Raw genomic sequence first — 21591 nt, 5'->3', positions numbered from 1 at the left:
CCACATCAAAATGACAACTAAATTAGTTTAATTGGAATTGTGTTCCCCTTCACAGCTCAGCCAAGTGTTAAAATGTAGATGGGAGGTTCTCATTGTTGGCTGGCTGTACAGAAAATCACTTTGGGAGCTTTTAAAAACTACTAACATCCCATCTTCAGGAATGGTGATTTCTTTGGTCTGGAGTGGGTGGGTCTCAGGCATCAGTTTTTTGATAAACAGCTTCATTGGTATAATTCACATACTGTGTAATTCACTCATTTGAAGTATATGTATGGTTTAGTGTATTTTTTAAAATTTTTTTTGGTATATTCAGAGTGTGTAATCATTATACTCTAATTTTAAAAACATTTTCACCAATCAGAAAGAAACCTTGTACCCATTAGTTATTTCCCATTCCAACCCCATTCTCCCCTCCCTCCAGCCCCAGGAAACTTTTTACCCTCTGCCTATTCTGGACATTTCATACATAAGGAATCATATATGTGATCTTTTATGAATAGCTTTTTTTACTAGCATAGTGTTTTCAAAGTTCATCCATTATCTGTGAATATTCCATTGTGTGGATAATACATTTTATTTACCCATTCATTAGTTGATAGATATTTGGGTTGTTTCCGCTTTTTGGCCATTATGAATAATGGCTGTTATGAACATACTTGTAGAAAGTTTGTGTGGAAGTATGTTTTTATTTATCTAGGAATGGATGAGTCAGATAGTAACTGTTTCACATGTTGAGGAACTGCCAAATTGTCTTCCAGAGGGGCTGTATATGTGTGAAGGTTCCAATTGCCACACATCCTCTCCAGCACTAGTTTTTGCTTTTTGATTAGTATATAGCCAACTACTGGGTATGAAGCGATACCTCATTGTGGTTTTGATTTGCTTTTCCTTGATGAGTAATGATGTTGAGCAGCTTTTCATGTGTTTATCAGCCATTTGTGTATTGTCTTTGGAGAAATGTTTGTTCAAATATTTTGCTCATTTTAATTTGTTTTTTGTTAATCCTCACCCAAGGATATTTTTCCCATTGATTTTTAGAGAGTGGAAGGGAGAGAGATCCAAGAGATCGATGTGAAAGAGACATGGATTGGTTGCTTCCCAAAGGTTCCCCCACCTGGGTTGGGGATCAAACCAAAGTATGAGGTATATGCCCTTGACTGGGAATCAAATCCATGACCCTTTGGTCCCTGGGCTGATTAGCTCTAACCACTGAGCTAAACCAGCCAGGGCTATTTTGCTCATTTTTTATTGGGTTATCTTTTTGTTACTGAGTTGTAACATTATTTAAAAAAATATTTTGGATGTCTCTTGTTAGGTATGTTATTTACAAATATTTTGTCATTCTTTGGGTTGCCCTTTCATTTTCTTGATGGTATCCTTTGACGAACAAGTTTTTAATTCTGATGAAGTTCAATATATCAGTTTTGTCTTTGGATGCTTTGTGCTGCTGTTGTATCTAAGAAAGCATTGCCTAACCCAAGGTCACAGATTTATTTCTTTTTTCTCTTAGGAGTCTCAGCTCTTAGATTTCAGTCTTTGAGCTAAGTTTTGTTTGGTGTGAGATAGGCATTCAGATTCTTTCTTTTGCATGTGGATATCCAATTGTTCCATAATTGTTGAAAAGGCACTAGTATTTATATTTAAATTTTATTTATTGAGAACACAGATTGCAGAGAATAGTATAGTGAACCTGCATGTACCCATATATATCCAACTTTAGTAGTTATTATTCTGTCATTCTTCTTTCATTCAACCCTAATCTTTTTTTTTCTTTTTTTTTATAATTTTTTAAAATATATTTTATTGATTTTTTACAGAGAGGAAGGGAGAGAGATAGAGAGTTAGAAACATCGATGAGAGAGAAACATCGATCAGCCGCCTCCTGCACATCTCCTACTGGGGATGTGCCCGCAACCAAGGTACATGCCCTTGACCGGAATCGAACCTGGGACCTTTCAGTCCGCAGGCCGACGCTCTATCCCCTGAGCCAAACCGGTTTCGGCCAACCCTAATCTTTTTCCTTTTTCTTTCTGGAGTATTTTAAATACAATCCCATTATTTTTAACAGTTCTCCAGGTGGTTATAACATGCAGCCAATGTCAAGTTACTGTTGGAAGAGAATTATCCAAATCTTGTCACATAAATATATTTAGAAACCATTTTGAAATTCACTGTTCATTTAGAAGAGGGAGCTAAAGGTTACCCATTTAAAAATATTAAATATTTTAATACTTAAATCTAGTTGAAGATTCTGATCTGATCAAAATCATTGCCTTTCTTGGCTGTTAACTGCTTTTCAAAATCAGGGAGGAAGTCATTCCCTTAGTCAATTTTCATCAACATGTAACTGCTATCGACAAACCATCAGTACTGCAGACTGTTCCCTGTTAGATGAATCACACTTCAACATAACATATTATTGCTTCTGTGGCCCCTTTTCAGTTCCCTCTGCTGCCTAACTTCGTTTTGTCTTCTAGGTATATCCCCACCGCAGCTGCATTCGGCGGTTTGTGTATTGGCGCCCTGTCAGTGTTGGCTGACTTCTTAGGGGCCATTGGCTCTGGCACTGGAATTCTGCTCGCAGTCACGATTATTTATCAGTATTTTGAAATATTTGTTAAGGAACAGGCTGAAGTAGGTGGGATGGGTGCTTTGTTTTTCTAAATGTTCCAATACTTTTGTGTTAAGGGAAAACATTTTGACACATTGTTTTTGTCAAATAATGCTGACTCTCCATTTCTCCCCTCATTTTTTTTTTAAGTGCTAACTGTCCCATTTCTGAAATGGGCACCGAGCTAAGCCTGTGTGCAGCATTAGTACCAGCTGCCTTAAAACTGAAGTTTACATTATTCGTTAGGAAATATACATGTAGTTTGCCTGTGATGCTGGAAACCAATGTACCTGCCTTGCCGTGTTCAGTTTTGACGGTGAGGTAATGTGGATCAGTTTTGCACACATTCAAAACACTATTTCCCCCATTTGTTTAAAAATAAACATAGTTCAAATTGCCACTTTCCAGTATTTTGGGCTGATCTCTATTTTAGATATAATTTTTATACTTTCTGTGTAGTATCCATGTTCCAGCCCTCCCTCTTCATCCCTTCCCTTTTGTCCCTTCTCAAAGCAGCCACTTAGCCCAGATGGGCAAAGTGAAGCTTCTTCAAGCTTCTGTCATTAGAGAAACTGCTTATAACTACTGTTCATGTTTTCCATTCTTTCTTCCCAGTGACAGCACGGTTGGTGCTGTTTTTGCTGTATTGGCTATGCCTGTGAATTCCAAGTCACTTGAGAAAGCTCTTTCAAGATACTATGCCCCAGTTGTGTTTTTCTTTTTTTTTAAATCCCTAAAGCAGAGATCTAATTCTCAAGCAATGTCTGTAGTTCAGTGGGGGTGAACAATGAGTAATTCATGCTAGGAATCTGTGTACGTTGTTGTACTTTGTAGCAGCAACATGAGTGTAAACAGTAGACAATAAACTTTTATTTAATACAACTGTTTCAGTTGTGTTGGAAAAATAAAATCTGAAATTAAATGCTTTGTGTAGGTTTATTGTATTCATACAAAGTCTATCCCGAGATGCCTATTGCAAGAGGTCAAATGTAATTAGTTTTAGTGCATAATCCTAAAATATTGAGGGACAGTGACCAACTTGAGGTTGCTCAGTTATGTCACTAACATTTGGAAGCAGGAAAACAGTGGTCTTAAATGATATCCCAGCCCCCATTTGAAATAGCAGTTCTTTATCAATAATTCATTTTTAGAGCATGTGTTTTGTTCAAACAGAGAGCAGACTTAATTTTTGAAAAGCTTCCTTTTCAGAAGTATGGTTTTCCATCGTTGGAAGTATATCTTACTTAGCTTCTGATCACAAAGCCAAATAACTTACAAGGGCAAGGCAGGACAGCAAGGATGGTCAACCATCTTTGGGCTGAAGACCAGCCATAGAAATAGAGACCTGGTGTTATATCTGATTTTTTTTTTTTCCCAAGAGAAGGTAAAAAATAAGGCTTTTATGGGAAACCTTCAAATTTTAAATTCTGACAAATTAACAGTGCCAGCCGATGAAAATGTTCAGACTGCAAGTTCTCAAACTAATTTCCAAAGCATAGTCTTTGATGTTTATAGATAATGTAAGTGGCATTAGGGTTATGTTCTAGGATTTAGCTGTCACTTCTCTTAGGAGGAGTAAAAAACAGAAAGGACAATCGGGTTATGCATATCTCTTCATCAAGAGTTAAGAGTATGTTTCTCAGTTCCCATGGGAGTGGCTCAGGAAGAGCTGCTCTATTTGGAGAGACAGGTCTTAGCTAGAGTCTGTATTTTACATATGCCTTATTTCTTGATTTTGAAGTAGGGTAATAATAAGGGAAATTAGAGGACTTGGTCCTTGAGAGGGAAATGGTTAGGATCTCTGGAGAATTATGATGCCTGTGTTTAAAACATGATCTCACTCATGTGGAATCTAATGAACAAAATAAACTGATGAAGAAAATAGATCCAGAAGATACAGAAGCACGGAACAGACTGAAAAATCTCAGAGGGAAGGTAGGGGTGGGTGGATGGGTGGGAAGAGATCAACTAAAGAACTTGCATGCCTGTGTATACACATAACTTATGGACACAGACAATAGGGTGGTGAAGGCCTGGGGCAGGGGTGGGGGCGGGCTGGAAGAGGTCAATGGGGGAAAAAGAGGGGCATATATAATACTGTATTTTTAACAAAGATTTAAAAAATCTGTATCTGTAAGAAACAAAAGGGTGGGGGTATAGCACAAGGGAAGGCTACATTAGAGCAGGTAGTTGGGGCTTAATTTTCACAGTATATATTGGGAGAGTAGACTTGATCTATGCAGTTTTCTGATTCTATAATTCTATCCTTACGTATAATTTAATGGTCTTATATGTAGGTTCATCAAAGTATCTGGAAAAGAGAGTGAACCTGTAGACAGAGGAACTATATTGCAGCATTTTTTGGCATTAGTACCCTGATTTTATCTGGTTCTGAGGGGCCTGGCTAAACCCCTGGGTCCAGAGCTCAAATCATGACTTAGGGCTGGCCAGTGAGAATCATCCTGAGACTTTTTCTGGGAGCTAAGCTGAAAAAACAGTGATCCTAGAGTTGTTGGAGGCCATACAGTCAACCCAAGAGCCTTGGCTCAGGAGGTAAGGAGATGGCCCCGTAACCCTGGTAGACCTTTTGGATGACAGGCATCAGGCATGGCATGAACCAGAAACAATCCTGTTTTTTCCTTTAAAGTAGTTTATAATGGGTTTCTGGTACTTGTTAACCTTGCTGGCTGCACTCATGGTTGAATACCAAGACAACAATGCCCCAAACTATGTAAATCCTACTACCATGGATTTGGTGTTTTAGAACTTCAAGTTACTTTTTTAAGGTAAGGATAGGAAATGAGATTCTCAAATATGTCCACATGCTTTAGAGCAGCGGTCACCAACCGGTGGTCCGTGGACCACTGGTGGTCCGTGAGGTCCGAAAGGTTGGCAACTGCTGCTTTAGAGGGAAGGGCCTTGTATTTTCATTAGCCTCTTAACTTTCTTATAGTGAATGAAATTAACCATTTTTCATTACTTAAGTAGTAGGCAGATATAATGACAATAGCTAAATGTAAACACTGGCCTATGAATGTTACTCTATGGGTTTTATATCCTTTGCTACACAGATTAATTCCATATAGCAGATAATTCAAATAGGAGTCCCTATATTGGTTTCCTTTAAATAATGTAATGGTTTCTTTTAAACAATATAATTTGTCTATACTCAGCTATAGAATTTTTTGTTGTTAATCCTCACCAGGGGATATTTTTTCCACTGATTTTTAAAGAGTGTGTAAGGGAGGGGGAAAGATAGAAAGAGGAAATCGATGTGACAAAGACACACGGATTGGTTACCTCCTGCAGGCAGGGCCTAGGGATCAGATTGAGCCTGCAATTGAGGTACAGCCTTGACAGGAACTGAACCCATGACCCTTCCGTTCTAGGGTCAACGCTCTAACCACTAAGCCAAATCAGGTATGCCATCGGCTATAGAATTTTATGTTGGGAGTTTGAGGTAAGAGTAGTTGACCTAATTTAGAATTCAGGTCTCTTCTAACGCCTATTTCTTGGATTAGGTTAGATAACAGCTGAAGTTAAAAAAAATGGGTTAAACATATTTGCATTTAGCATTTAAATGAAGGCAATAGCCTACCTATAATTATAATTCCATACCACCACATGCATTTTTTGTTGATCTTATTTTATGAAAAGGTAATTTTACATTTCCATCAAACTTAGCTGAATACAAAGTCTTAGTGAAGGAGACCTTATGGCCTCATTTATAGAACAAAAACATGGCTACTCTCCTCTGGCCTCAAAATTTCAGGAAGGGCACTTCAAATGGCTTGGTGTTTGCATGTTTCAGCGCCAGAGCATAGGAATAGACCCTAGCATCCACTGTCAGATGTTCTTCAGTTACCAGTGCTACAGGAAGCAAAGGAGACAAGTTAGACAATGATGTTAATAAAAGATAATACCCCCCTTGTCAATCAATATTTACTAGGCAATTACTATATACCAGTCCCTATGCTAGATGCTGGTTAATACAGTGGTGAACAAGACATTTTTTGCCTTCAAAGATCTTACTCTAGTGGAAGAATAAAGGGTATAAAAGCAGTTATATTCCAATTTGGGACAAGAACAACAAAAAATTAAGAATAAAGATAGAAGAGCATACATATCAAAGATGATGATTTTGTGTGTTAAAATAGCAAAGCTTTATAGATTCACTTTTTCATTTATAGCTCACTATTGGACTCTGCTACTATGAAGCTATATAGTTATGAATACTCAGTTATTTATTGAAGATCCATTCGTGTCTTTCCCGCTGCTAGGGGATAGATAATTTTGCACATACACGTTAACTGTGTGCATGATAGGATTAGAATTCCATCAAGAATGAGATCTCAGAATCTTACTACAAAGAACTTAATGGAGGTTATCAGACTTCAAATTTGTCTCTTGTTTTCTTAGTCACTTGTTTAGGGACAAGCTGAGACATTTTAATCATTGGAGGCAGGTTTATGTCCTACTCATCTGAATGCAGGTGCTTGGTAAGTGTTGAAAGCTTATTCCTTGTAGCAAACTGAACTCAAAAACCTTCCTTCCTACTTCTCAAATGTGATGAATAAATGATTTGATCACTATCTTTTGATTCTAGTAAAGCTAGGAAAACTGGCTTTTACCCCTCCCCCTTCTATATAACCCTCTACCTTCCTCCCTCTCTTGCTCTTTATTTCCCCCTCTTCTAAGGCCAGAAGGGAAGTTAACTTAGGTGGAAGGAAGAAGGAATCTAAAAAACAATTTTCTGATATAAAAAAATAATAAAAAGAGAGCATATAACATTTAAGCACTGTGTGTCAACATTCTCCCGTTTACTCATGTCTCCTCAGACACAGGGGCTATCTATTGTTCCATACATGAGAAAAGCTCAGAGAGGCTATGAAACTTGTTCAAAGTCATAACTAATACATGTTTGAGCCTCTAATCCAGTCAGATCTGTCAGACTCGAAGTTAAATCCTGCCTGTAATTGATGGCCACGGCTTTATCTGAGGAAATACCTAATAAATGACTGAGTCTTTTCAGTGCAAGTATTTCTAATTTTGACTTTGAATCTGGAGGTGACTTTTACCTTAGGTCTAGTTTTTTAAACAGCAAAGTAGGAATGGAAACTTTCTGGGAATCTGAAATCACAGCAGTTTTTGAAAGACCTACTTTACTTTTCAAATAAGCAACATCGACATTAGAAATAAAATTGTAAGCCATTGGTAGTTAAGGAAGAAAGAGACTGTTCTCAAAGCTTCAGGTGAAACAGGGATTCGAATTAATTTTTGAAATAAAAATTAAATGAGTGCATAGGCACCTACCCAGCCTGCATAGAGAAGCTTCTTAAAAGGCTTCTGTCATGTCTACAGTACAGTATATCCTGATGTACATATATCAAAGGACATCTGTCCATATAACCTTATTTATTTTTTTATTTTAACAAAATCCCTAACAGATGGGCTGGCTAGGAATTTCACAATGTAACATATGACCAATAATTTACTAAGGGTCATACTGCTAGTTAGTATGGTTGATTATATCAGCACACTGCACTTAGCATATAGTAGATATCAATATTTATAGAAGGAATATTGTTCAATTCTCCTTTAACTTATACCTGCACAAAGAACCAGCTAACCTACTAGCATATTTGAGAATCAGCTAAGTGACATCTAATTATGCCACTGCATTGTCATGGGTTAAAGATTTAAGGTGTAGAATAGTTTGGGCTAATTAGTGGGAATATAATTTTGACCCTTCTATAGGAGAAAAAAGCCCCCGGCTGAAAGCTTTCATTGACAGGGAATATTTTGCTCTATTTTCAAATTCTATGCCACCAGAAAGGAAAATTATTATTGGCCAACTGCAGTTTTACAATAGTTTCTAGGTTTTTGACTTTAAGGAGCAAGAATATAAAGAAACAATTCTATCTAGTTCCCCGTTGCTGGGGGTGGGAGGGGGAAACTGGAGAAAGTTGGGTAATAATCTCAAGAAAGCTTACCTTCAAGTCTCTTCATCAGGTCATTCTTTGGTAAGGAAATTACTTCCACAAATTCTAAACAAACAAACTGCAGGTGAAAACAAAGCTAAAGAACAGGAGGGCCTACCAGAACAACACAAAATGCCTGTAGCCATTACCACTACATCAAGCCATATCCATTGTCAGCCATTGGGAGTTGAATAACATACCTCCATCTCCTGAAAATAAACAGAAGGAGAAAATTTTAGCAAGGCCTGGAGTGGTAAAACATTGGAAGATTTTTGTGCAAGACAGATAAAAAAGGCTATAAAGTGCTCAGAAGGGCTGCCTAACATGCTTTCTGGCCCAGGAGCCAGAAGTAGTGGGATTGAGAGGAAAGTTAAATGCATGGGACCTGTGAATCTGAGAGTAGCAGTCCCTGGACAAAATGAAAGGTGGAGGCGGAGGGTGGCTGCTTGTCAACTTTAGAGGGATGGAGGGAGGAAGGAGAATATTTTCTAATTGCTTAAGATGCTGGAAACCTCACCCATCTCACTTACACCTTTTTTTGTTGTTGTTAGTCCTCACCCGAGGATATTTTTACTATTAATCTTTAGAGAGTGAAAAGGAGGGAAAGAGAGAAAAACATTGATGTGAGAGAGACACATCGATTGGTTGCCTCCAGCATGTGCCCCAACCAGGGCCTTCCATCTTTTCTTAACATCACTTCAATATCTACGCAATCTGCATGAGTGCTAACTCAGAACATATTGGTCTTTGAAAATAAAATGACTATTCTATATAATAAAAGCCTAATATGCTAAGTGTCCGGCTGGCCATTCAACTGACCAAAGAGTAATATGCTAATGATATGCTAATGCCGCTCAACTGCTCGCTATGACGTGCACTGACCACCAGGGGGCAGTCAACTGATCGACCAGGTGCTATGATGTGCACTGACCACCAGGGGGCAGATGCTCCAACCAGTAGGTTAGCTTGCTGCTGGGGTCCGACTGATCAGGACTGAGCAAGATTGGATGGAGACGCCCTGGAGCCCTCCCATGGCCCTCCCCGGCTGGCCAACCTCCGGTGTCCCTCCTCGGCCTCTATTGTGCACGGGTGGGGTCCCTCGGCCTGGCCTGCACCCTCTTACAATCGCAATCCGGGACCCCTTGGGGGAGCTGGTTTTGGCCTGATCATGCAGGTCAGGCTGAGGGAACCCCTCTGGTGCACGAATTTGTGCACCTGGCCTCTAGTAAGAATATAATAGAAACCTGGGTCAGAAAGTTTATCATTTTCACCATTTTTAAAGTTATAATTTAGTGGTTTTAAACAGATTCACATTGTTGTGCAAACATCAGGACTATCTATCTCCAGAACTTTTTCATCATCCCAAATGGAAACCTGGTACCCATTACTAGTAAACACTAACTTCCCCATCCCTGTATCTCTATTCTGCTTCCTGTCTCTATGAATGCACTGACTCCAGGTATCTCATATTAGTGCAGTCACACAGTATTTGCCCTTCTGAGTCTGGCGTCGTTCACTTAGCACAATGTTTCCAAGGTTCATCCAAGTTGTAGCATGTATCAGCACATTTTATTCTCTTATGGTTGAATGTTATTCCATTATATGAATGTACCACATTTTGTTATCCATTCATCTGTTAATGGAACCTCAGGTTGCTTCTATCTTTAGGGTACTATGAGATGCTATACAAACATTGGTGTACACGTTATCTGTTTGAGCCCCTGCTTTCAATTTCTAGGAGTATAATTAGGTATATACCTATGAGTGTAATTGCCACATCAGTTTGCTACTTTAAAAATCAAGCATCCTATATAATAAAGAGGTAATATACAAATTGACCATCACTCCAACACACAAGATGGCCACCCCCATGTGGACACAAGATGGCCTGCAGGGGAGGACAGTTAAGGGAGGACCCAGGCCTGTAGGGGAGGGCACTTGGGAGCAACCAGGCCTGCAGGGGAGGACAGTTGGGGGGGAAAAGGCCTGCAGGGGAGGGCAGTTGGGGGACACCAGGCCTGCAGGAGAGGGCAGTTGGAGGCAACCAGGCCGGCAGGGGAGGGCAGTTAGGGGTGACTAGGCTGTCAGGGGAAGGCAGTTGGGGGTGACCAGGCCTGCAGGGGAGGGCAGTTGGGGGGGACCCAGGCCTGCAAGGGAGGACAGTTAGGTGTGACCAGGCTAGCAGGGGAGGGCAGTTAGGGGCAATCAGGCTGGCAGGGGAGTATTTAGGGGGTGATCAGGCTGGCAGGCAGAAGTGGTTAGGGGCAATCAGGCAGGCGAGCAGTTGGGAGCCAGCAGTCCTGGATTGTGAGAGGGATGCCCGACTGCCCGTTTAGGTCCGATCCCCTGTGGGGATTCTAAATTCTATTGATTTTGTCCCACAGGGATCGGGCCTAAATGGGTAGTCGGACATGCCTCGAGGGGTCCCAGATTGGAGAGGGTGCAGGCCGGGCTGAGGGACACCCCCCCAACCGTGCACGAATTTCATGCACCGGGCCTCTAGTTTAAAATAAGCTGTAGTGGGATACCAAAACATTTAGGAACAACTAAAGGATGGGAAATGGAAGATATTGCTCTCATACAGGATTTCTTGTGGTGTATGTATGATCACCTTGTTTAAGGGGGTGGTGAGGAACTGAGATAGGCATTAAAGCTTCTAATTCCAAACTTGCAAAGAAATAACGAGCAAAGAATTTATTAAAAGCTTTTCTAAATAATGGAACTCAATAAGAAGAGTTAAGCTGCTGTTCTGTAATAATTACTTATGCCATTCCTATAAATATGAAGACAGAAATCAGTGATTTTGATGATCTTCACTGTTTACTATTTAGCTTCATACAGAAAATATGGAAATGTGTAATTTAACATTTTATATGAAGAAACCATAAAAATCAAATAAGAGGTAAAAGAAAAACGCTAAAATACACAAGATTATGAAAATAGCCAGGAGTACTAATGAAGCTTCTGCAAAAGACAATTATTCTTTTTACCAATCAAAAATCAATCTAGTAACTTAGAAGTTAAAAGATATTTAATGGAGTTCATCTACCTTCAACGTAGCTCACTTACCTGGATTTGGCTTGGGTCTTACATTTTCAGCCTCATCTCCATTAATGGTTACTGTCACGATGTGTGTGGTACAGTTTGACAAACCTGGATCCATACATGTAGCTATGGAGAGAAGCAGCAGGTATTCTTTACAGACACCAGTCAGATGTCATGTTTCATGACTTAAATGTCTTCGGAAGAAGACTGGTCTCATAATTCCTTTAACACAGAATTGATGCAGGAAAACTAGTTTATTCTAGTCAGTATATGCTGTAGGACTGTAGAGTATACAAGTAGTCAGTACTCACATTTTCCCCCCGAGTTCCTGAGTAACATTTGGTAAGTCTGAGGGGTTAGATGGTACTACTAACATGTTGTAAATCCTTTTAATACATGAAGAAAAAAACCTCTAAAGCAGCATAGCATGTGCATAAGGTGTGTATATAATAAAGCTCAGATGTGAGGAACTCTGGAAGGCAACACAATTTCCTAATTCTTCTCCAGTTTCAGGGCCTTCCTGTTCAAACTTCCTCTCCTTTGGAGGAGACAGGAAGTTTATGTGCCCAAATCTAATTAGGATTTCTCTTTAGTCAATTAGGTGAAATAAAAGTTAACTGAATTCTGCCCATAAAGAATACCCAAAGAATCAATCCTTTTATATACAGAAGAATCTACTGCTTGGCTAACAGTTTGTCCCCAGTGCACCCCTGGAAAGCAATACAAACCTGGAGAACATTCAGCAACATCACCTTTATAGCCAGTTTCTTCTTCCAGCTCTCGCAGAGCAGCTGCTTCTGGGCTTTCATTATCATCTATGAGACCTGGAAGTCCAAATCATTTGTGAGGTGGGAGACGGAAGTCCACTTTTCTTTGAGCCTCTCCTAACACAGCTGCTGCTGAGCTACGTGAGAAGAATCAGAGGATTGTGAAAAGTGGTCTTACAGATAAAGCTGAGGTTTGGAACTATTATAGGAAAAAAAACCCTAGGCAGATTAAGTTGGTTCTGACAGTCCTCATCTATTCTCTTACTTAGACCAAGCATCTCAGCACTAACTATGTTCTCTACAGCATAGGCAGCATCGATCTGTGAGGACAAGTGGCTTGGTGGTGCTGACTGGTCCAGGTTTTGGACCTAGCTATGTGACTACAGCACAGGAAGCCTGTTAACTTTGTTTCCTCTTATGTAAGATGGGGACAGTTGTTACCTACCCCACCTTCTCCCTCACAGAACAATATGGAGACCCTGTAGTGAAATGCCAAGATGAAGATCACTTCTGAGGGAGAAGGACAGAAAGGACAGAACTAAAGGATGGTGGACTTTAGGTAACTACTATGGTCATTGTGAGAAGTGGAGAGAAGTCAAATGGGAGGAGGACAGTAGCAAATCTGAGTCATTTCCCTGAAAGGAATAAAAATTGTAAAAAGAAAGGTGAAATATAGGCTATTTTATTAGTTTCCTTAGTGAAATGGCAAGTAAATGAGAAAGAAAATAAAGTTGTTAATTATACATTACAGAATGCGATGGTGTTTAAAAATATAAAACTTAAACCACTAATGATAAATGTGATCTAATCTCTTCTGATAGAACAAACCAATTAAATCCTATAATACAGTGCATACGTTCTAGATAGCTTAACTTACTGTACAACTGAAAAAATATTTTAGTGGAAATTAAAACAATTTATTTGTCCTACATACATGCAGGAAGGTCAAGATCTTTTCCATTCATAGTTTTTGGAATTTGGCCTAGTTATTACTATAAATTTCTTGTCAGAGGCAGATTGCTAGTGATAGAAGATGGAGTAAATTGACAAATTAGCGAAAAGCAATTACTCAAAGAGGCTAGAAAGAATGAGGGAAAGGAGGGCAGGTGGCTGGGAAAGGGAAGCTGTGACACCACCTTTCTATCACCTTATGGGTTATTGGCCCAGGAGAGTGTGGCTGGAGGTACTTCACTACAGAAAAGGTTTTATTGAACTTAGAAGCCGAGGGACAGATACAAAGGTGTTAAATGTCTAAACGCTGCAGTACTCAGGCTCTGTCCTGGCTCTGTCCGACAAGTCCCTAGAAGCAGTGTGTAGTGACTCACCTGCAGGGAATTCCAGGCAGTAGCTTCCCATGGGTGGACGGAACTGTTTCACCAGAATGATACATTCATAATGCAGAGTTCTTTGTAGTACTGGGATAATCATCACACCTGTCACCAGGAAATAAAACGAAGTCTCTAATGAAAGGTCAGTCATGCTAGCAATCTATTTACAGCAATCTAACTAAAACCCCATATTTTAAGAGATGCTGCAACTGAAATCTACCTTATTTTCGCCACTAGCAATAGGAGTTAAAAGCTACAGTACTGGCAGTGAACTTGGAAGTTATTCTCACTTAGACATGTAATTATAGAGTCTCCCTGGCTGGTGTGTTAAGTGGTTAGAGCATTGGCCCATCCACTGAAGAGTCACAGGTTTGATCCCTGGTCAGGGCAGATATGCAGGTTGTGGGTTCAAGCTGCAGTTAGGGCAGGTGTGTGAGGCAATTGATCAAGTTTCTCACTCACATTGATATTTCTCTCTCCTTTTCCCTTCCTCTCTCTCTAGATCAGCCGTGGGCAAACTACGGCCCGTGGGCCGGATACGGCCCGTTTGAAATGAATAAAACTAAAAAAAAAAAAAAAAAAAAAAGATGTTTACTTTGAATTTATATTAGTTCACACAAACACTCCATCCATGCTTTTGTTCCGGCCCTCCGGTCCAGTTTAAGAGCCCATTGTGGCCTTCGAGTCAAAAAGTTTGCCCACCCCTGGTCTAGATTCAATGAAAAAACATATCCTTGGGTGAGGATTTTAAAAAATGTAATTAAAGAACAAGCAATCATACTTCCATGTTGTTTATAAATCAAGTGAGTTACTTGGCCTTACAACAAAAACAAAACCCCACTGGGTTCTAGAAAACACAAACTGCCCAGGAGAAGTACCCCCCGCCCGCCAATACTTTCCCAGCTGGGAAAAACAGCATCATGCAATTACTCTGTTTGCTTCCAATAAAAAACAGAACAGAAGGGAAAAATAAGAAAGACGTATTCTCCAACTTCCCCTAGACCAGAGGTGAATTTCAGGATTGTTTCTGGGACCTTTGCAGTCAAACCATTCACTCTTGGGAGGGTAGGTAAACTGAATGAATAGTTGTTTCTTAATCCCATTTCTTTATCCTATATAATAAAAACCTAATATGCTAAGTGTCTGGTCGGCTGTTCAACCAATCAAAGCATAATATGCTAATAATATGCTAAGGCTGCTCAACCGCTCGCTATGATGTGCACTGACCACCAGTGGGCAGACAGTCAACCAGTTGCTATGATGTGCACTGACCACCAGGGGGCAGATGCTCCGACCGGTAGGTTAGCTTGCTGCTGGAGTCCGGCCAATCGGGACTGAGCTAGAGAGGCCACACATGCCCTGGAGCCCTCCAGCGGTCCCGCCCTGGCTGGCCAACCTCCTGTGTCCCTCTCCAGCCTCTATTGTGCACCAGTGGGGGTCCCTTGACCTGGCCTGCATCCTCTCGCAATCTGGGACTCCTCGGGGGATGTCGGAAGCTGGTTTTGGCCCGATCTTGCAGGCCAGGCCAAGGGAACCCCACTGGTGCACGAATTTGTGCACCGGGCCTCTAGTCAACTATAAACCACATGGCTAAAAGTGTGAAGTAGTGCAAATAAGTTTTCCCAATTAAAGGCTCTCACCTAGATCCTTTGAACAGAATACAAAGGATTTCTATGAGTCGTATCATGTCTAGACACAGTATGTTGCTTTAAATTCTATTGATTTGTGTCTGGCTATAAATATTAGTGTACATCTTTCCCTCAAAAACACTGTTTGGAGCTTAGATAACAGGAGCCAGGAGTTATTTATAAAGAAAGCTCGACTTAGTTACACAGCATTGCAAAAACAAATATTAGATTTAAAGATAAAAGATCATAATTGAAGGTAACTCTGTCCTGAGATCTTGGTGACAATAAAAAAAACCCCAAACCAAAACAAAACACAACCCTCCTGTACCTCGCCTACTACAATAATGTGTGGTAACTTCTCTTAGGAAGAGTTATAATAGGTTTGCACTCATACCATCAGCCGACTGTCCTTTCCTGGTTGCACGTTTCACAGTTTCCCAAGTTCTGTTTAGGCAAAGAAGAAAAAACAAAATCATCAGTGCCAAAGAGGAGAATACTCTTAGGTTTTTGTGTGTACAGCAAGAATTTTACAAATGCAGAGCATGCAAATGTACAAATGGTCAACAAGACCAAGCAGTAAAGATCTGTATTTCTTTAAAAAGCCAGTTGTGCTGTCTTATAGCTTTTGAGAAGGACCAAAGAAAACCTGCCACTGAACATTTAGCTCTCTGGGTGCTGTCACTTGAGCTGCCTTTCAAGTCAATACTCAAAAAACTTTAGTTTGGATCATAAATCTACAGGGGATCAGCACAGTGGGTGACAATGGCTTTCGAAGCTGTTAAGCTGTGTGTGTGTGCACAATAAGCCCCTATGAAAAAAGGATACGCTGCATAATGAGAACTACTGAGTTGGATATTTATACAATTTAGATTTTAAAATCTGTGACCTAAAATACACAATTTAAGAAAGCAAGACCTTTCCATTTATTAACTGAGGAATACTTAAATTTAGGAGAGTGCTCTATTGTATGTGTGTGACATCTTATCTCAGAGGAAAATGTCCCTAGAGGAGAATGAGGTAACAGCAGGTTCTTGCTCCTGTTTAAGGCTTTGTTCCTAATTAGCTATGTGTTTCAGGAGAACACTGTACTGAAAATCCAGTTATTGGAACAATCATGTTGTTTACAGGGGGAAGGGCATATGAGAGAAATTCTCCCTTCACTCTCATTCCTTAAATAAGAAAAAGCAGTGGTAAGAGATGGGAGTGAAGAAGGACATGATTTTGGATCTAAGAGAAGACACCTGAGTGGCTCTGGGAATTGGGATAAGAAAGGCATCAACGACGTCTCACTACAGTAACAGTGAGTATAAGTTTTGTTACTTGGAGCAAGCCGAGCAAGCCTCACACTTTGTGTCTGGTTTGAGGTTTGGATCATGCCACACTTATATTTTGAAAAAAATTCAGATATTTAATCTAGTTAAAAAAACACACAACTTTCTGTAAACTAGATCTTTCAGTATTGTATCCAAATTTTACAGGGCAAATATGTTAAAATGAACCTATGAAAATCAAAGGCGACTATGACAACTCACAGCTGTCCAACATTCCTGTTAGTAACAAGAAGCCAACCAACAAGCAATTCTGATGTCAGTAATACAGATTGCAAGAGACATAACACCTTTTGGTATAGCTCTCTCTGCTGCCTCTTAAGATTAGTCCTAAGGACTGAAGAAGACAGTGCTGGGAAAAGCACTGAAGGTCCCATCCCAAATACACTAGGAATAAGGGAAAAAGAGTAACATCATTATAATGGTTAAGATGAGATAAATAAGCAGTAATAAGCCATCAATTATAAGCAATAAAATATAAGTGCATTTATAACAAACAATAGAACAAGAATGCCCCATGAGGGCTCTAATTATCTTAAAGGGACTCTGAGATATGTACATTGGGTTGAGTAAGAAAATCTTAAGTCTCTAATTACCTACTAGCTAACCCATAGCCACAACCTCCTTGAGAGTTTTCTCATTTGTAAAGCTAGGGAATTAAGAGCATGTTACCTCGTAAACCTCTTGTAGCTTTAGATTCTAATTAAAGTTACTCCATTTTTTAGCTTCTGTTATAGGAAAGCCCATTTTGTTTTCTTCTCTCTAGTCAACCAACATTAAGAGGATGACTTCAATTCTGTCCTGAATGCCAACAAAAGGGCATAATGACAGCATACTTTTATACTTCTAAAATTAATTCCATAGCCTCTTCTATGAATCAGACACTGAAACCAAGGATTCTATAGCTGCTATTTTATCCTCATGTACATGCTTTTATATCAGGTAACAGATAAAACATTTTATAAATTTATAAATTGTGGCCTACTGCAAAGTACAGCACTTCATTCTCCCAAGCTTCACATTCTGTATGAAATGCCAGTGCTTCATGAAGACCTCTTGGAGGCCACGAGGAAGACCTATGTGAGGAAGACTGGAGGTGAACATGCTCTAAGTAGGCCATGTAAGCATGGCAGTTGGTAGACTTTAGAGCCTGCTCCCAAACTACTGAAGGAGACTCTCCTTAGTCACTGAGAACTAAAGAGTATTTTGAAAATAATCCCTGAATGATGGATGCATATCCCCAGTTATAATGCTGGAAGGAAGAGTGAGGTGAAGAAACTAGCTGTTGCAAACCAACACATGCTTCTTAGTTAACTGGTGTGAAGGGTTTTAGTTGGTGTTATAAACTTAACTTTATAGGGAAGAGAACCAAACAATATCACTATAAATTGGGGTCTAATCTTTGTCTATAGTTTCATAAATATTAGTACATTGGAACATATTGTGCTCCTTATGGTTTTAGGCCTTGCCACATTTCTGAATCATCTATTTTATTCATATTTAGTTCTATACATCAAACTCACTTTACATAATAGGTAATATACTCTCTGACTGTGTTGTTGGATTGTAGTGTGCTTAGTTTTCTTTAGGGTTTTAATTTAACAGTGCTACTTATTTCTCCAACATTGGGCCTTATTAATATTTTTGCTAGTTTAATAGATATAATCAAAAGTTGTTTAAATTACTGGCAAGTCCATGTACTTTTGCACTGATGATATATTTCCTCACAAAGAAGCTGTATTCTTATTTGATCACTTAAATTGAGTTTTTAAAATTTTTAAATTCATTTTTAGAGAGAAAGGAAAGGAGAGGGAGAGAGAGAACAAAACATCAATCAGCTGCCTCCTGAACAATCTCTACCCAGGATTGAGCTTGCTACTCAGGCTTGTGCCCTGACTGGGAATCAAACCAGCAACCGTTTCAGTGCCCAGGACGATGCCCAACTAACTGAGCCAAGTCAGCCTGGACTTAAATGGAGATTTTACACTAATAAATTTAAATCATATAATCTAGATACTAAATTTAGTTACATTTTTGTATTTTCTCATTGTTTTATTCCTTTTTTGTATTTCACTAAGTAAATGCTTAATCTATTTAATACATTTTTCCTGATGCTTATAAAAAGTTACTAAACAGAAAATCTGAAAAAGAAAAAAGGTTAATCATACAGCTGCCCTATATATTTTCCTACTAGCTTTTTTTAAAAAAAAATGATTTTTTATTGATTTTTTGAGAGAGAGGAGGGAGAGGGAAAGAGATAAACATCAATGTGAGAATAGAACATTGATTGGCTGCCTTCTGCAAGCCCACTACTGGGGATCGTGCCTACAACCCAGGCATGTGGCCTGACTGGGAATCTAACCGTGACCTCCTGGTTCATCGGTCGATGCTCAACCACTGAGACATGCTGGCCGGTACTCTAGCTTTTTCTTACACATTATTTGGCAGAGTTTAAAAAGTATATATACAATTTTCTTTTTTGTTACCGTTACTAATTTTTTCTCACATTGCTGGGTTGTCTTCATAATCTGCTTTGTGGATGGATGCATAAATTTTACCAAATCAATACACTAAAATAATTATTCCCCATATATTTAGAATGTTTAGGTTGCTTTCAATTTTTTTTTAAAGTTTTGATGAACATCTTTTAGGCATAAAACTGATTCCAAATAGTTTTCTTAGCACAGTCTCAGACCCCATGGTGACCTGGCTCCAAACAGCTCCGCCCCAACCATATCTTTATGGCAATTGATACATATTGTGAAATGCTTTATAAAACATTTCCTTTTCCAATTTACATTTCCATGAGCAAGGTTTACTAGTAAGCAAGTAACTTTTACCTCAAACACAATGTTTCCTCTTTAATTCTTATTTAGAGGTTAGAATTGGTTTAATTAGAAGGAAGGAACCTGTATTGTTAACTATTTTGCTGCTTTATCAGCTTAAATTAGCCTTGTCCCAAAAGTTTTAGGTGAACACTAATCTACTTGGGGAGAATGGTGTTAAAATAACTTCCTGACTAGTTATTGTAACAAATTTACAAATTTATAAATATGCATAGATTGTAAGTTATTCAAACATTCTAACAATAAGAAAACAGCTAAATTAGATTTCTCTATAACACAGAATTTCCAATGAAGAAAATATCAAAGTTTATGCCAAATACTAAATAGAGAATTTGAGAACCCACAATACCAAGCATTTTACAAAAGAAAAAATATAGTTTACCTCGTTTTACCAGTAGGATCCATGTAAGTTGTTTTTTCAAACTTGACCCATTTTCCTTCTGCAATTAACTAAAAGGAGATGAGACGACAGATGAATTGGGAAGCTTTCAAACTGAGTTTTTTTATTTAGAAGAGTTTTCTTTTCACATTGTCTCTGTATGGCCTTCCCAATTATCACACTTCCCTTCCAATAATTCATGTGCATGTTTTCAGTTGAGTATATTAAACATTGTTTTCCTGAAGGGTGGTTCTATTTCTATTTGGAGTTTCGGAGGTAGTACTGAGAGGTGAAAAGAAATGAGTTGAAAACTCTTGGGGTTGGGGTGGGGAGGGAAGACCAGAAGGGAGCAAAAAGGAATGAGGGCTTCTTTGGGATGCTTCTCTTATTCTGGCCTCTGATCTGGGTGCTGGTCACATAGGTGTATATGTTTAGTATGTGAACACATCAGTGGCATTTTACTTTCAATGACTATACAACAAGCATGTCAAACTCAAAGGCTAACATGGGCTGCAAAAAACCAAAAGCTTCAATTTTCACAGAAACGTAGATTTATTTTGATAGAGACATGCTGAATACAAAGGGCTGAAATAAATGAGTAATCGTTAACATAAAATGATAGAACATTTTAATAAAAATTATTTTTTCTTGAACATTAACTTACCAGACACTGAATAACTGCACAAATTAATAAGTGTAACGCAAATAAACCTATTTTTCTTGTTCTCTGAAAGCGAAATATTTCCCGTTTCGCACACCAAACAAGTCAGTCCAATGACGTGGCATTCGGCTGCTAAAATATTCGCTGCTAGTATTAGTGGAGAGAAATGGTGCACCTGCGCGTAAGGTGTGTAAGGGAAATGAATGCAACATGATTACAATAATCAGTCATTAGCGAACGTTGTAGTTTGTTATTAATAATTATGTATAACAGGATACTGTAAGGATTAAGTTACGAAATTTTTATTAAAATGTTTCTTACATACCGTTATATTGGCTGGGCTGCAAAAATATTTATTGTGGGCAGTGAGTCTGACATGCTTGCTATACAACAAAGTTGACTGTGGGGAAACCATGTCCAATGACTGGATTTCTAATAACGACACCCGGATTTCCCACCCAGTCTGAGTGGCACCCTCAGCATGCTTCTGCCTAGACGTTGAGTTTAGGTTCCCATGGCACTGTACTGCACTAACAGGAAGTGTCACTGTGTACATAAAGCCGTTTATAGGCTTCTGACTATGCTCTCTTTCACTTTGTTCTTTAATCCTCACCCAAGGATATGTTTGTTGATTTTAGAGAGAGGAAGGGGGAGAGATCCATTGATGTGAGAGAGAAACATCATTGGTTGCCTCCTTTATGCCTCCTGACCAGGAATAAAACCCACAACCTTTTTGGTGTACAGGACAACACTCAACTAACTGAGCGACTGAGCGCCCGGAAGGCCCGTCTTTCACTTCTTACCAGAAACAACCTACCAATTACCAGAAGATCTAGTCACAAATAACATGGAGAAATTTTTATTTATTTATTTATTTAACAAGAAAATAGTCAGATTTTTATTTTCACATGTTATTTGCAAATACACAATGACAATAATGTCACACATCCCTATATGATTTTCTTTTTATGTATTTTAACTTTTTTTAAATAAAGTGTTCAGGAGGAGGGCTATAAC

General features: G+C 39.0%; 2 protein-coding genes across 2 annotated transcripts in view; one reads left to right on the top strand and one right to left on the bottom strand.

Annotated features, from left to right (window-relative positions):
* Nucleotides 1-3493, top strand: part of SEC61A2 (SEC61 translocon subunit alpha 2) — a 29708-nt gene extending 26215 nt beyond the window's left edge. The window contains exon 12 of the mRNA XM_070428409.1: nt 2478-3493. Within this exon, the coding sequence (XP_070284510.1) occupies nt 2478-2664 (187 nt within the window). The 3' untranslated portion in view covers nt 2665-3493. The remainder of the gene's footprint in view (nt 1-2477) is intronic.
* The window catches only part of NUDT5 (nudix hydrolase 5), a 51314-nt gene continuing 30072 nt past the window's right edge, over nt 350-21591 (bottom strand). Inside the window, exons 3-10 of the mRNA XM_070428435.1 lie at nt 19917-19984; nt 15755-15804; nt 13730-13837; nt 12366-12461; nt 11662-11763; nt 8793-8801; nt 8605-8658; nt 350-6481 (exon numbers count right to left, since the gene is read on the bottom strand). Of these exons, the coding sequence (XP_070284536.1) occupies nt 6372-6481; nt 8605-8658; nt 8793-8801; nt 11662-11763; nt 12366-12461; nt 13730-13837; nt 15755-15804; nt 19917-19984 (597 nt within the window). The 3' untranslated portion in view covers nt 350-6371. The remainder of the gene's footprint in view (nt 6482-8604; nt 8659-8792; nt 8802-11661; nt 11764-12365; nt 12462-13729; nt 13838-15754; nt 15805-19916; nt 19985-21591) is intronic.

This window comes from Myotis yumanensis, unplaced genomic scaffold, assembly GCF_028538775.1.
Source record: "Myotis yumanensis isolate MYYU_CA2020_CCGP unplaced genomic scaffold, mMyoYum1.0.hap1 SCAF_1, whole genome shotgun sequence".
Taxonomy (NCBI): domain Eukaryota; kingdom Metazoa; phylum Chordata; class Mammalia; order Chiroptera; family Vespertilionidae; genus Myotis; species Myotis yumanensis.
This window is presented reverse-complemented; position numbering and strand designations above follow the sequence as displayed.